This window comes from Chrysemys picta, chromosome 22 (genome assembly GCF_011386835.1).
Source record: "Chrysemys picta bellii isolate R12L10 chromosome 22, ASM1138683v2, whole genome shotgun sequence".
NCBI lineage: Eukaryota > Metazoa > Chordata > Testudines > Emydidae > Chrysemys > Chrysemys picta.
Window position 1 is genome coordinate 2,564,431 of NC_088812.1, and position 13,342 is coordinate 2,577,772.

A 13,342-nucleotide genomic window follows, 5' to 3' on the forward strand; every position below is an offset into this window, starting at 1 on the left:
CTAGCAGATACATGCACACACACCTCGGATAGCAGCTGTAAGAGCTTTGAGCCTTCCCACCTGGTGCACAGAGACAGCAAACTACCTACATGCATCTCCTTCTTCTACCCTCAGGATCACACAGCCAGGGCGCCTGACCGCCCCCATCCCAGCTCACTTTTACCTTTGCTAACATTCGCTTATTACAGTCTAGTGCCGATGCCGCCTAACCTGCCACGCAAAACAGCCTGCCCACCCCAGCTGATATGCAGTCGGGATCTGGCTCCAAAAGTGGCAGCTTTCCCACCGGTGGCATAACTGGAAATAAGGCAGAGACCCCCCCTTGGGCACGATGCTCATTCCAGGAGCCACTGCCTTCCGTCCAAACAGGCAGCCCCCAAGAAAGGGTCAAACGATCCAAGCCTTAATCCAAATGTCCACTGAGGAGGCTGCAGGGTTTGTGGCAAAGGACCACTGAAGTTGTGGATCGTTCAAGTGACATCACCCGTTGCAATGTTATTAACGGTGACCTGCCCTCCCCCCCACTTCCAGGGAAACAAAAATTGTGACTTGTGCTTCCATGTAAAGAAAGCCTGGAAGTGGGATTTGGAAGACAGATAAGACGGGGGATATTTCTGCTTTTTACATTAAAAAGTCAGGCCACATCTGCCTCAGAGGGCTTTATGGAGAACTGGCAGAATAATACTGCAGATACTGAGGTATAAATAGCTGATCAGTCGTTTAAAACACTGTCTTTTGGGGGATGTTGAATACCTATTTAACTCAAACACCCACGTATATTTGGGAGAAAAGATCTCAACGTTAAAGAGTCAACACTGCAGCATCCTTCAGTTAAGGTTTGCAAAAGCTCACCCTCTGCCTTTCAGACCTAAGTCCTCCAGCAAAGCCAGGGAAGGCAAGCCTCGACGTTTCCAATATTTACGGTGTAACGCTGTGACAGAATTACTGAGCTGGCTGGGTGCATGTGTCTGGCACAGCCAGGCAGCCCCGACAGGATGCACCTATCTCAGGAAGTAACTGAAACGTATGTGCCTCCTGGCTCAGGGAGAGAAGGAAGCTGTTTGTATCAGCAATAGGAAGGTAGCTGCCTCTGTACCCTCTTTCAGTTGTTCTTTTCAATTGTGCTCACAGCCGTGTCATTATTCCAGGTCTCCGCAAGGCTCTGCTGACCACCAATAAGGAGACTGTGAGGTCAGAGGACAGCAAATCTTTTGGGCCTTCTTTCTACATCCCAAAAGGGGCCCTTTATAACGATCCAGGCTCAGAGTAGCAGAGATCAGGCCTTGAGGGACGGACCAGCACACAAAGCTCAAGGGCTGTAGAATAGAATATATATTTTAATTTACACATGTGTCCAACCAGATAGGAAGAAAAAGACTCTCCTATCCTGATAAGGCAACAGTGAACAATGATAAACCTCCAGAGAACAGAATGGGGGAGGAAAAAATAATATACAAATGGGACTAAGTTTAAAAAAGTTGTAAGGAAAGATTCCCACCCCCCCGTCTGCCCCAAGCCTCCTCCCTGTTCTTCATTCTCCTCCTGTCTTCACCACTTCTTTTTGTGCTCATCCATTGACACTCCTCCCGGGCCCAGTGCCACCACCAGCAGCAGGCCCCCTATTACCGACATGGTCTGGAAAAAGTCATACTTTAGGAAGTCGTGGAGAGGCCTGTAGGTGGGGATGTTCCAGAACGCGTTCTGTACCAGATTGATTATGAACAGCCAGATGACCAGGGTAAGGGCGGCCAGCTTGGTCTTGAAGCCAATGGCCACCAGGATGATCAACGCCATGCCAAAGATGTCCTGGAAGATCTGGGACAGGGGAAAATATCAGGAGACATGAGTACCTGCACAGTTCTTTTATACCAGGAGCTGAAAGCACTTCACAAACAGCAAGTCAGGGCAGAGCCAGGAATAGAACTCAGGTGTCCTGGCTCTCAGTTCCCTGCTCACAGCTAGGGCAATACTACTCCCCAGAACTGAGAATAAACCCCCAAGATCATCATCTCAGTTCCGTCTTCTTTCAAACCCAGTTCCAACTGGGGATTCTTCCTACATTGGTCACCTGACCCATCTCTCTGCAGCCTCCCATACCTGGCCTATTCTCTCCATTTTTGGGGTCTTGCTTGTTAGACTCTCCAGGGCAGAGGAGCTGGCTGCACGTGGAGGGCTTGGAAAGCGAAGAAGGCTGTTTGGACTGGAATGCGGAAGCAGCAGAGATGCAAGACGACGTTATCCTGCCCACTGCACTAGCTCAAGGCAGGGTCAGGTGGGTCGGGAGGTCTGAGGCCTCTGCTCACTCTCCCCGCGACTAACCAGCGGTGGAGTAACCTCCCCGCTCTCCTTCCCACACACATTCCAAACAGGGCGTGGAACCTGCAACCCAGAGCAGCCAACTCGCCTGCCTACACTGCTGCTGTGCGTGGGTTACAGGGGAGACCCCCAACAGCACTAAGGGTCCCTGAAGCGAAAGGGGAGGACATCACAGACATAACCATGGAGGGAGGTGGCAACACCTTTGCTTCAGGGCTAAGTGCAGTGTCCAGCCCCGTTGCTGGATGGGCTGCCTGTAGCAGAGAGGGGACCACAGGACAAGCTGACAGAGAGTATCAGCGGCCACTTACGGTGAAAGCGCTGAGTTCGAAGTGCAGCAGTGTCATGAACATGAGCACAAGCAGGAGCCTGCCCCCCAGCTGCATGTACTGTCGCGGTGAGATGTCGTCCACGGTGGGGACGCCGGCGAACATGGACTTCCCTTCAGAGCGGGACTCTGCGAGCAGCAGCAGCAGCCCACCTCCTAGGGCAAGGTTCCTGCAGCAGGGGGAAGCGAAAGGATCAATGGATCATGGAGCTACTGTCTTCTAACGTGAGTGTGCCGCCGGCCATGCCAGGGACGGAACCGGGCACCTCCAGCTTAAAAGCAAGAGCCCAGTCTCCCAAGCTGGGGCTGTAACAGACTCGTATCCTCAGTGGGTTGGGCATAGCAGGGGACCTGTAGCACACACTCACCAGCGGGTTACACAAGCCCCCACCAAGCTCGCCTCTAGGCCTTACCATCCCGGAATCACACTGTACTTGGGTTCATTAGTGAAACCTGAACCCTACCAGGAGGGATGACAGGTGGGGGAAACTGAGGCACAGAGTGGCAGTGACTTGGCTAAGGTCAGATAGGAAGTCAGTGGCAGAGCGAGGTTAAGCACCCAGGAGTCCTCTCCTCCATTTTTCCTGTCCTAATCGCTGGAGTCAGGGATTGACTTTAGAAGCCAGGCCTTGCCCTCATTTCTTTGTGGCGAAGTAGCACCAATTCCATTCATCGGCTGTAACTCACCTCATCAGGAATTTGAGGTCCCACAAAATACTGTAAGCGACTGTCTGCAAAACAGAAACCACCAGTTTAAACCCTGTGGCAGGGTGACAGGTTCAGCTGCTTGCGACAGATGATCTCAAGGAGTTGTTCAAAAGTTAAGCCCCATGGAAGAGGAGTCAGCTTCAATTTCACATTACGGAGGGGGGAACTGAAGCACGGAGAGGCCCCGCAGCGAGGCCCCTTGCACATGGCCCTGCAGCAAGTCAATGGTGAGCAGCTCAGAGCCTTCAGCATATTTATCCTGTGAGGCAGGGCAGGGCTACTATCCCCACTGTGCAGATGACAAGTCATCTAAGTCTCTCTCCAGGCTTCAGTTCCCAGGAGCACAGGCCCCCACCCCACCTCTTCCTATCCCCGTCCCCTCCCCCGAGCACACCCTGCCCTTGCTCTGGCCTGCCCACACTCCACCCTCTCACCCCCAGAGCCTCCTGCACACAGCTGAACAGCTGATCTGCGGCAGGCGCTGGAGGGGAGCGGAGAGCAGCTGATTGGCAGGCAGGAGGTACTGGGGGCGAGGGGGAGGAGCTGACTGGCAGGGCCGCCGGTGGGCGCTGAGCATCCACTAATTTTTTCATGGGTGCTCCACGGAGTCAGCGCCTATGCCCAGGAACGCGCAGGGAGTCTATGGTACAGCAGGGAATTGAACTGGAGTCTCTCCCAAGTCTCGTGCTAGCGCTCTATCCACCGCACCGTCTTTAAAAGAGCTAACCGTGGCTTAGCAAGGATTAAGATGGCGGCGGACACAACGATCTACAGTGAGAGTTGAAGGGGGCAGGACACCATGACAGGTGAGAAATTTCCTTTAACAGAACGGGGGGGGGGGGGGGGGTGATGAGGAACGAAAGTAAGAAAGGGGAAAATTTAGGCTGAATAGCAGGACATTTCCACATAGTGAAATGTACTAGCAGTCTCCCCCAGGGAAGGGATGGAAACCCCGGGTGCTTGTGACATTTACACATTCGACGGGAGAAAGCTTTAGAGAATAGAGCGAAGGGCACAATCCTGCCCCAGGGAAGACACAGAGTAAGGGATTGTCAACATATGAACATTAATCCCGAGGAAGGGAGGCTGTGAATTTAAAGCAGATTCACCTTTCTTGATTAACTCCATGTGTAGACGCTTTTGTCTCAGAATAAAAGTGCTTTATTCTGAATTAGCGTAATCCACTTTAGAATGGAGAAATTCACCCGAACTCTTGAATAGCTATTCCCGATTAACTCCCCATGTAGACAAACCCTAATAATAGGTCATTGGTCTTTTCCGTTCTCTAGCTTTCATGGTTCTGCAGCTCACATCATTCCACAGCCACTGGCCATCAGTGCCCACTACTATCAATCCACCAAGCAGCCCGGGGAATCTTTGCTACCCATGGCATCCAGTACTCCTGTCTGGAGCAGCGTCATGAACCCTAGCCCGTCTCCCACTCACCTGCATGAAGATAATCCCAAACAGGCCAAAACAAGCGTAAGGAACAAATTTCCTGGCTAGGACTAGAATGCACCCAACTGCAACAGAGACACAGAAAATGAAAAAAATCAGCATCAGAGCCAATGCAGGTTCACAAAACACACATGACCCTCTCAATACTCACTCTTCTCTATGAGGGAGTTTGGGGCATTTTACCACCAGCGTAGTACATTCAGGGTGAGATTTTCAAAGCCAATGAGGGAAGACAGCCACATGAGTTATCAGAATTAGAAGAGGAGCTTCTCCACAGAACAGCCTCGGGGGGGACACTTGACTAGATGACTTTAGAGGTCTTTTTCCAGTGGGATGGTGGAAGATCACAGGAGAGCTACGTTCTACTCCAGACTCTGCCCCTGACTCACTGTGTGACCATGGAAAAGTCATTTCCCTGTTCTGTGCCTCAGTTTCCCCATCTGCATAAGAGGGACTTACCACCCTGGGGCACATGAAGTTTAACGCTATGAGATCCCAGTGTGGAAGGTGCCAGAGACAGGCAGAGTGTTGCTATTTCAAGGATTCCAGCTTCTGCAGTGAAATACTGCCTCTGTGCGATGCTCAGCATTTGCAGAGCTGGGGGAGAGGCCGGGGAGCGGGGGAAAAGTCACCTATGTACAAACCAAATGCACAAGCACAAAATGGGGAATAACCGGCTAGGCAGCAGTACTGCAGAAGAGGATCTGGGAGTTATAGTGGATCACAAATTGAATACGGGTCAACTGCGTGATTCTGTTGTGAAAAAGGCAAATATTCTGGGATGTGTTAGCAGCATCATACGTTAGACATGGGAGGAAGGGCTGTCGATTAATCGCAGTTAACTCACGTGATTAACTAAAAAAATTAATCGCCGTTTCAATCACACTGTTAAACAATAGAATACCAATTAACATTTATTTGATATGTTGGATGTTTTTCTACATTTTCAAAATATATTGATTTCAATTACAACACAGACTACAAAGTGTACAGTACTCACTTTATATTATTTTTATTACAAATATATGCACTGTAAAAACGATAAACAAAAGAAAGAGCATTTCTCAATTCACCTCATTCAAGTACCGTAGTACAATCTCTTTATCGCAAAGCGCAACTTACAAATGTAGATTTTTTTTTTTGTTACATAACTGCATTCGAAAGTAAAACAATGTAAAACTTTAGAGCCTACAAGTCCACTCAGTCCTACTTCTTGTTTACATTTACGGGAGATAATGCTGCCTGCTTCTTATTTACAAAAGTGAGAACAGACATTCACATGGCACTTTTGTAACTGGCATTGCAAGATAGCATTATCTCCTGCAAATGTAAACAAACTTGTTTGTCTGAGCAATTGGCTGAACAAGAAGTAGGACTGAGTGGACTTGTAGGCTCTAAAGTTTTACATTGTTTTACTTTGAATGCAGTTATTTTTTGTGCATAATTCTACATTTGTAAGTTCAACTTTCATGATACAGAAATTGCACTACAGTACTTGTATCAAATGAATTGAAAAATACTATTTTTTATTTTTACAGTGCAAAAAATATTTAGATAAATAGTATTCTATTATTGTTTAACATCACGATTAATCGAGATTAATTTTTTTAATCGCTTGACTGCCCTAATGGGAGGTAATTATTCCATTCAATTCAGCACTGATGAGGCCTCAGCTGGAGTACTCTGTCCATTTTTGGGCACCACGCTTTAAGAAAGATGTGGACAAATTTGAGAGTCCAGAGGAGAGTAACGAAAATGGTAAAAGGTTTAGAAAACACGACCTACTAAGAAAGGTTAAAAAAACTGGGCAAGGTTAGACCAGAGAAGGGGAGGCTGAGGGGGGAGCTGATAACAGTCTGCAAATATGTAAAAGGTTGCCAAAGAGGATGGTGATTAATTGTTCTCCATCAGGTTAATTTGCAGCAAGGGAGATTAGGGTAAGATATTAGGAAAAACTTTCTAAGTCTAAGGATAGTTAAAGTACTGGAGCAACTGACCGAGGTAGGTTGTGGAATCCATCACTGGGGTGGTCTCGGTTACTTGGCCCTGCCTCAGCATGGAGGGTTTCTGGACTAGATGAACTCTCGAGGTCCTTTCTAGGATTCTGTACCCAGGCTCCCTCCCAAACAGCAGCTCAGAAGCATCACTGAGGTGGGAGGGCTCTTACCCAGCTGTCCAGACATGTTGATTAACACGAATAGTGTGGCCAAGATGATGCCACTCCCCCACGACATATTGATGTAATCCCGCTGCTCGTTCCATTGAAACCACATCCGTATCCCATCCTCAAGGAAGGTGCTGATCAGACAGAGGTGAGCCAGGTGAGGTAGGTAGCGCTTCGTCATCCGCAAGAACTGGAGGGGGAAGATATGGCCAGAGGAGGAAGAACAAAAGGCAGCATTAGAGAGTCAGAAAACAATGGCCCACAGCAGCCGAAGCAACAAGTTGCTAGGTTACCCAGCTCCAAAAGCGATCCTACTTTGGTCAGAGGAGAATCTGAGGGCACCTTGCACACTTCCATTAATAAATCTTCACTTCGCCTCTGGGAGGCAGGTATTAGCCCCATATTAGAGATGGGGAAACTGAGGTGAGAGCCGCAACTTGACTTTTCTAAGGTTGTACGAATCAGCGGCTCCCAACCCCTGCTCCGACCACTCCACATGCCTTCCCAGAGCCAGGAATAGAACCTGGGTCCAGACTCCCAGTCCCCTGCTCTACCCATTAGAATACACTCTCCTTCCAAAACTGGGAGTAGGTCTCAAGAGTCCCAACTCCCAGTTTAAACTCTCTGGAAAAACATACAAGGACACCTTTGAAGCGGTAGGACTGCTGTCGGAAGCTACTTTGAAGAGCAGGTAATTCGCACAGCACTACACTGTGCGTTCGTTCTGTAGCCCCACACAGTAGAGATTCACTGAAGCAGGGGAGGAGAATACGTAGTAGCTATTAGTCTAGAAGCATCTTCCACCATTCAAGAGGGGTCCAAGCCAGGTAAGCCAATTCCTTGGAACTGTCTTACATCTGAGTACACCAACCACCCCCTACTGTTTTCAGTATAAATTTCTGGGCTACACCTCACATCTCCATTCAGTCCTTAACCCCTTGGAAGATGAGGCACGGTGGGGGATAATGGATCTTGTCCAAGGTTACAATGTTAGTTGGTGGCTGTGCTGTGGACACGGCCAGGGGAAATAAAGTGAAATGTATTGGGTATACTGCAGCGGTGCCCCTGATCCCCAGTCATGGACCCCACTGTGCTACCTGCAGTACACACACAGTGCCAAAAGATGATCCTTGCCCTAACGAATCTCTAAGTCAGAAAGTTCAAGGCCAGGGGAACCACCAGATCACCTACTCTGACTTCCTGTAGATCACAGGCCACCCACACCACCCGGCACCTACACACTAAGCCCAACAACCAAAAGTTAAATCAAAGTATTACAGCCCACAGCTTCACAGAAACGGAGCTCCCAGTTATCCAAATACCTGAATGTTTCAAATGTCCCAAACTCTTTCACAAAGTCCTTGGTTTCTTTCAGGATGAAAAAGGTTAGATCCATGTTGAGTATGATACTCAACAGCAGCCAATGTTCATTAACACATCCTCTAACAAACTTCTAGGGATACAGATATTCTTATTACTAAGTTTATTAAATACCATGGGTTTTTTTGTTTTTGTTTGTTTTTTTGGGGGGAGGACAACGATGAAAGAAGAGAAGGGGAAGAGAGGGAAGGCAAGACCACATCTAACTTCCTCTACACCCCGATTCAGAAGTTTTAAGGAGAAAATCTCTGATTCTATCTACCAATACACTTAACTTTCATCTCCAAGCACTTCAGTATTTTAAATGAGCTCTTTGATCCTCAGAGATGACAAACTGGCTGGCCTGGAGGCCAAAATACTTGTTCTGTGGATACAACACAGCATAGGCAGTGATAGGGGTATGGGGGACAGACTACACTAAGTAACACACACATAACATACACACCTCTATCACCATTCCTGCTTCGGATGCAGGAACAGTCCTTTAACCAATGTAATAATTTAGTCTGCAAAAGGCTCTCTGTTATCAAATAGGTGCCTTCCCAAAGTGGCACTGAATTACTCATGGAGTCTGTGAATAAGGCAAAACAATCAAATCGAATTGAAAGTCTATCAAACGTTAAGGCCCTGTCTACACTACAAAAATAACCATGGTTGTGAAAGCACAGGAACCTACAAGGATATGAACAGTATTCTCAAGCATCGTTAAAACACAGTTTTCTTCCATCCATACCAGCTAAAATAAACCATATTATAACATGGATTGGCTCCAATCATGTTTAAAACATTGCTCTTTTCATAGCACAAACAGGATTTAAAAGTGTCTGTGTGTATAACACAGGACACCACATGTGCTTTCTAAGAAGCTCAATTTAACTTTAATCTAGACATACTTCTAGTGTGAGAGGACAGTGCCAAAGAAAACTCACTAGATCCACGTGCCAGAACACATTGCTGAGGAAAAAGCAGAATAGCGGGGTGGCAAAAAAGCCAAATTATTGGGCTCAGTATAGGGGTAACTGAGTGAAATTCTATGGTCTGCGATATACAGAAGGTCAGACTAGATGCTCTAATGGTCCCTTCTGACCTTAGGAGCTATGGGCCTACCTCAAATCCTTTATCCACTACTTACATTTCTATAATGCCTTCCTATCCTGAAGGATCCCAAAGCACTAGCTGGCTACGTAGCTTTATGGCCCCCATCTCTGTCCGATTTGAGCAATCAGTGGAGTAGAAATCAGTTTAATCCCCAAATCCCCGTTGTCTGAAACCGGGTTACATCCTCTAAGGGTATGTCTACACTACCCACCGGATCAGCGGGTAGTGTTCGATGTATCGGGGATCGATTTATCGCGTCTCGTCTAGACGCGCTAAATCGATCCCCGAATACACGCCCGTAAGCTGGGTCAACGGGGGAGCCGCGGCAGTCGACTCGCCGCCGTGAGGATGGCCAGGTAAGTCGAACTAAGATACTTTGACTTCGCGTAGCTGAAGTTGCGTATCTTAGGCTTGGTCTACACTACCCCCCTAATTCGAACTAAGGTACGCAACTTCAGCTACGTGAATAACGTAGCTGAAGTTCGAAGTACCTTAGTTCGAATTAGTTCGAACTTACCTTGGTCCACACTCGGCAGGCAGGCTCCCCCGTCGACTCCGCGGTACTCCTCTCGGCGAGCTGGAGTACCGCAGTCGACGGCGAGCACTTCCGGGTTCGACTTATCACGTCCAGACTAGACGCGATAAGTCGAACCCAGAAGTTCGATTTCCAGCCGTCGAACTACCGGGTAAGTGTAGCCAAGGCCTTAGTTCGAACCCCCCCACTAGTGTAGCCCAGGCCTAAGGTCCATCAGTTATGTTAAGTGTGCTCATACCGAAAACCCTGTTTATCAGTAGAGCCCTGCGCGAATATAAAATTTGTATCCGCATCCACCATCTGCAAACATGGTCCATGGATATAAAGCGGATAGCCGCAGATTTGCAGGGCTATCGATATAAAATTTGGATCCACGGCCATCTGCAATCCACAAACATGGCCCGCAGATATCCGCGGTTCCATTTATCTGAATGAATTTCACATCTTCCTGATCTATATGGGTAACAGGGTTCCACAGAACACCAGCGGGGAAGCAGCCACATCTGGGAAAGATGATAGTGCACAAGCAAGCTGAGAACTGGGAAGGGGGAATTTTAGCTCAGGAACCCTGCACAAGTCAGACCTTGGGATCTTTAATACCCATGCAGACTGGACATCAGCCTGAGTTTTAAGGTCTGGTTCAAGAGGGTAAAATACACAGGGCTCACTTTACAATTGTAAGCAACGTACTGTGTACTTGGAATACAAGCCCTAAATCCTCCTAACTATTCCCAATATCCATTTTAAACACAATCATGTCAAGATGTTTCCAGGCTTTGTGCACTGGTGCCTACTGCACAACAGAGACACCGAAAGACGTTCCTGTAAAACACATGCTCAGAATCAGCTCAAGTATTAACTGGAGTTTGTTATGTCCTCAACTGAGACTTTGCCCTAGGATGAAATGAAGATGCCACATTGGCAGCTCTGGAAAATGAAGTCTTCTAGTTATCCATAGGATGGGTACAAGATGGGAGATAGTGAGGCAAACTTCACAAACACATGTAACCCCTGCCAGCATACCTGAGCTTGAGAGACCTCCTTCTAGGGATAAGCCAAATACTGTTCTCTGAGAGGAGGACTTAAGGTGTGATATCAACTGACACACATTTTAAAAGTCTAACATAACCTAGCGAAGACTGTAATTTGACCACTTTAGCACGTGTTAAAGGCAATTTGCATTGTCTACCCTAGATCTTTCAAACAGGTTAGCATCTGTTTTACATCTTTACATCTTTGCTGACCTCTGGCAAGAGATCCAATTGCAATACTGACAGCAATTGTGCAAGTCCTAGTAGGAGTTTAGTTGAGACTCGTGAGCACCATGAAGATATTCTGCAATCTGTGTAGCTGAGATGAAGTCAGAACTCCCAGGTTCCACTCCCAGCTCTGCCACCGATTCACTGTATGACCATGGGTAAGTCATTTCTCCTCTCTGTGCTACAGTTTCCCCATTTGCAAAGTGGGGATAACACCTACTTTTCATGGGCTGTGAGGTTGGATTCACTAATCTGTTAGTGAAGTGGGATTATCACGAGATAATCTGGATTACTATTGGTGTGGAATGGCACTGAACTAGTGACATGAAGATTCCCTCTCCCATTATAACTGACCCCTTGCACACAGTGCTAGGGAGAAAAAATTCCCCTGTCCTGTCCTTGGGTTTGTTTATTTTGAGGGAATGGATATCAACTGGAAATAGTCAGGAAAGCAGAAATTTTAATCCCATCAGATTCATTACTTCATGGTTCAAGGCACAAAAAGAAAATGCCAATTCAAGTCAACAGAGCATCCCATGGTGCACCAGTCCCAATGACTAGACATGTGGGAGGAGTGCTGGGCACGGTCAGGGGTTCTGTGTTCTTTGTCCCCTTCCTCCCCAGATTCTTGATTTTTTTTTTTACCTTTGACCTCACTCCGGCTCCTGTTTTTTTCATTTTTTGTCACCAGAAATCGATTGTGTCGTGGGCTTAGTGGTTCCTCCCCCTGAGTTGGGGGCGGGGAGGGTTTAGATATGGGAGGGCCCCTAGACCTTCCTGCCCCAGTACTACAGATAGGAGCCTTGCAAACTCCAGGCTGGGTGCCCTGTACGCCGTACCCCACTGCAAACCAGGCGATGCGGGTCCCCTGCCTTCTCAATACCACCCCCCAATGGGAGTGGGAGGGGAGACACACATGGTACAGCCTCTCCCCCCACTCTTCTCCCTGCCCCCCCTTCCTACCGTGTGTGGGGGGGACGGACAGGTGGTACATCCCCCCCCCAAGCAGAAGGAGAAGCAGGTGGTACATACCCCCGTTTCCTACAGGCTCCCCAATGGGGGGGGGGAGAGTGGTTGGCACCCCATCCCTTCTCCACAGACGACCCCACGCTTGGGGGAAGAAAGAGGCAGCAATTGGTACTCCCCCACCCCCAGGGGAAGAAAAGCGGGTGGTATATCCCACCCCCCACCTTTGATAGATTCCCCCAATACCCTCCCCATAATGGTACATCCCCCCATTACTTCTCTATGGGGGCAGTAGGTGGTACAGTCCCTTCCCCAGGGGTAGATGGTAGATCCTCCCCACCCCCTTCACTGTGAGAGGAGCAGGCGGTACGTCCCACCCCTCACTATCCTTGCGGGAGATGGTATCTCCCACCCCCCTCAATGGCTCCCACGCGGGGATGGACCAAACCATTCCCAGCCGGGAGGGGGCAGGTCAGTCCCAGCTCCCGCTCCTCCAGGAGGAGCCGCCCCCAGCCCGGACACCTCCCCCCCCTCACCTGGTCGGCCAGGTCCTCAGCAGCCCCCATCAAATCGCCACTGGGCGCCATAATCGGCTCCGGCCCGGCCTCGCTGCCTCCTCAGGGGCCGAGAATGTGAAACAGAGAGGGCGGGGCCGACGGCGGGAGGGGGCGTGGCTAGTGCGCAACCAGTCACAGGGAGGTTCCCCGCCCTACCCCACCCCCGAGGGCGGGTCACGTGGGCGCCGTCGGCCATGGCTACCGAGGCAGACCCGTTCGTTTCAACGGCGTTGCCTCGATAGCCATGGCGGCCGGTTCCAGCCTTCACCCTTGGCGGCGGGGGAGGAGCCGAGCGCTATCGCCAACTTCCCGCCCTCGGAGGGCTGCGGTGCGGGAGGGGGGAGCCCACCCACCACAGGGGGAGGGACCGTGCCATAGCCTCAGGCCAGGCCAGGGCGCCCCACACCGGCCAGGGGCGCCCCACACCGCCACGGCCAAATCACCTCAAGAGCGTCCAAAGCGCCTCACGCCGGCCACAGCGCCCCACGCCCGGCCACAGCACCTCACGCCTGGCCACGGCGACACCGCCTCACTCCCAGCCACGGCCACAGCGCCCCACGCCCGGCCACAGCA

The 13,342-nt window shown here is 49.5% G+C and overlaps 1 protein-coding gene across 2 annotated transcripts; it reads right to left on the bottom strand.

Moving 5' to 3' along the window:
- Positions 1-1,317: 1,317 nt before the first annotated feature.
- Positions 1,318-12,902, bottom strand: LOC101946452 (surfeit locus protein 4-like). Of its 2 annotated transcripts, none has more exons than XM_005310661.5 (6): positions 12,749-12,902; positions 6,978-7,164; positions 4,799-4,875; positions 3,332-3,375; positions 2,628-2,814; positions 1,318-1,815 (listed from the first exon to the last, which is right to left on the bottom strand). In XM_005310661.5, the coding sequence occupies exons 1-6, from the start codon at positions 12,797-12,799 to the stop codon at positions 1,549-1,551; spliced, it is 813 nt and encodes a 270-aa protein (XP_005310718.1). In that variant the 5' UTR covers positions 12,800-12,902; the 3' UTR covers positions 1,318-1,548. The 2 variants fall into 2 exon arrangements, with proteins under 2 accessions (XP_005310718.1, XP_042700356.1); XM_042844422.2 differs by lacking the exon at positions 12,749-12,902 and adding an exon at positions 12,279-12,351.
- Between the last annotated feature and the right edge of the window lie 440 nt (positions 12,903-13,342).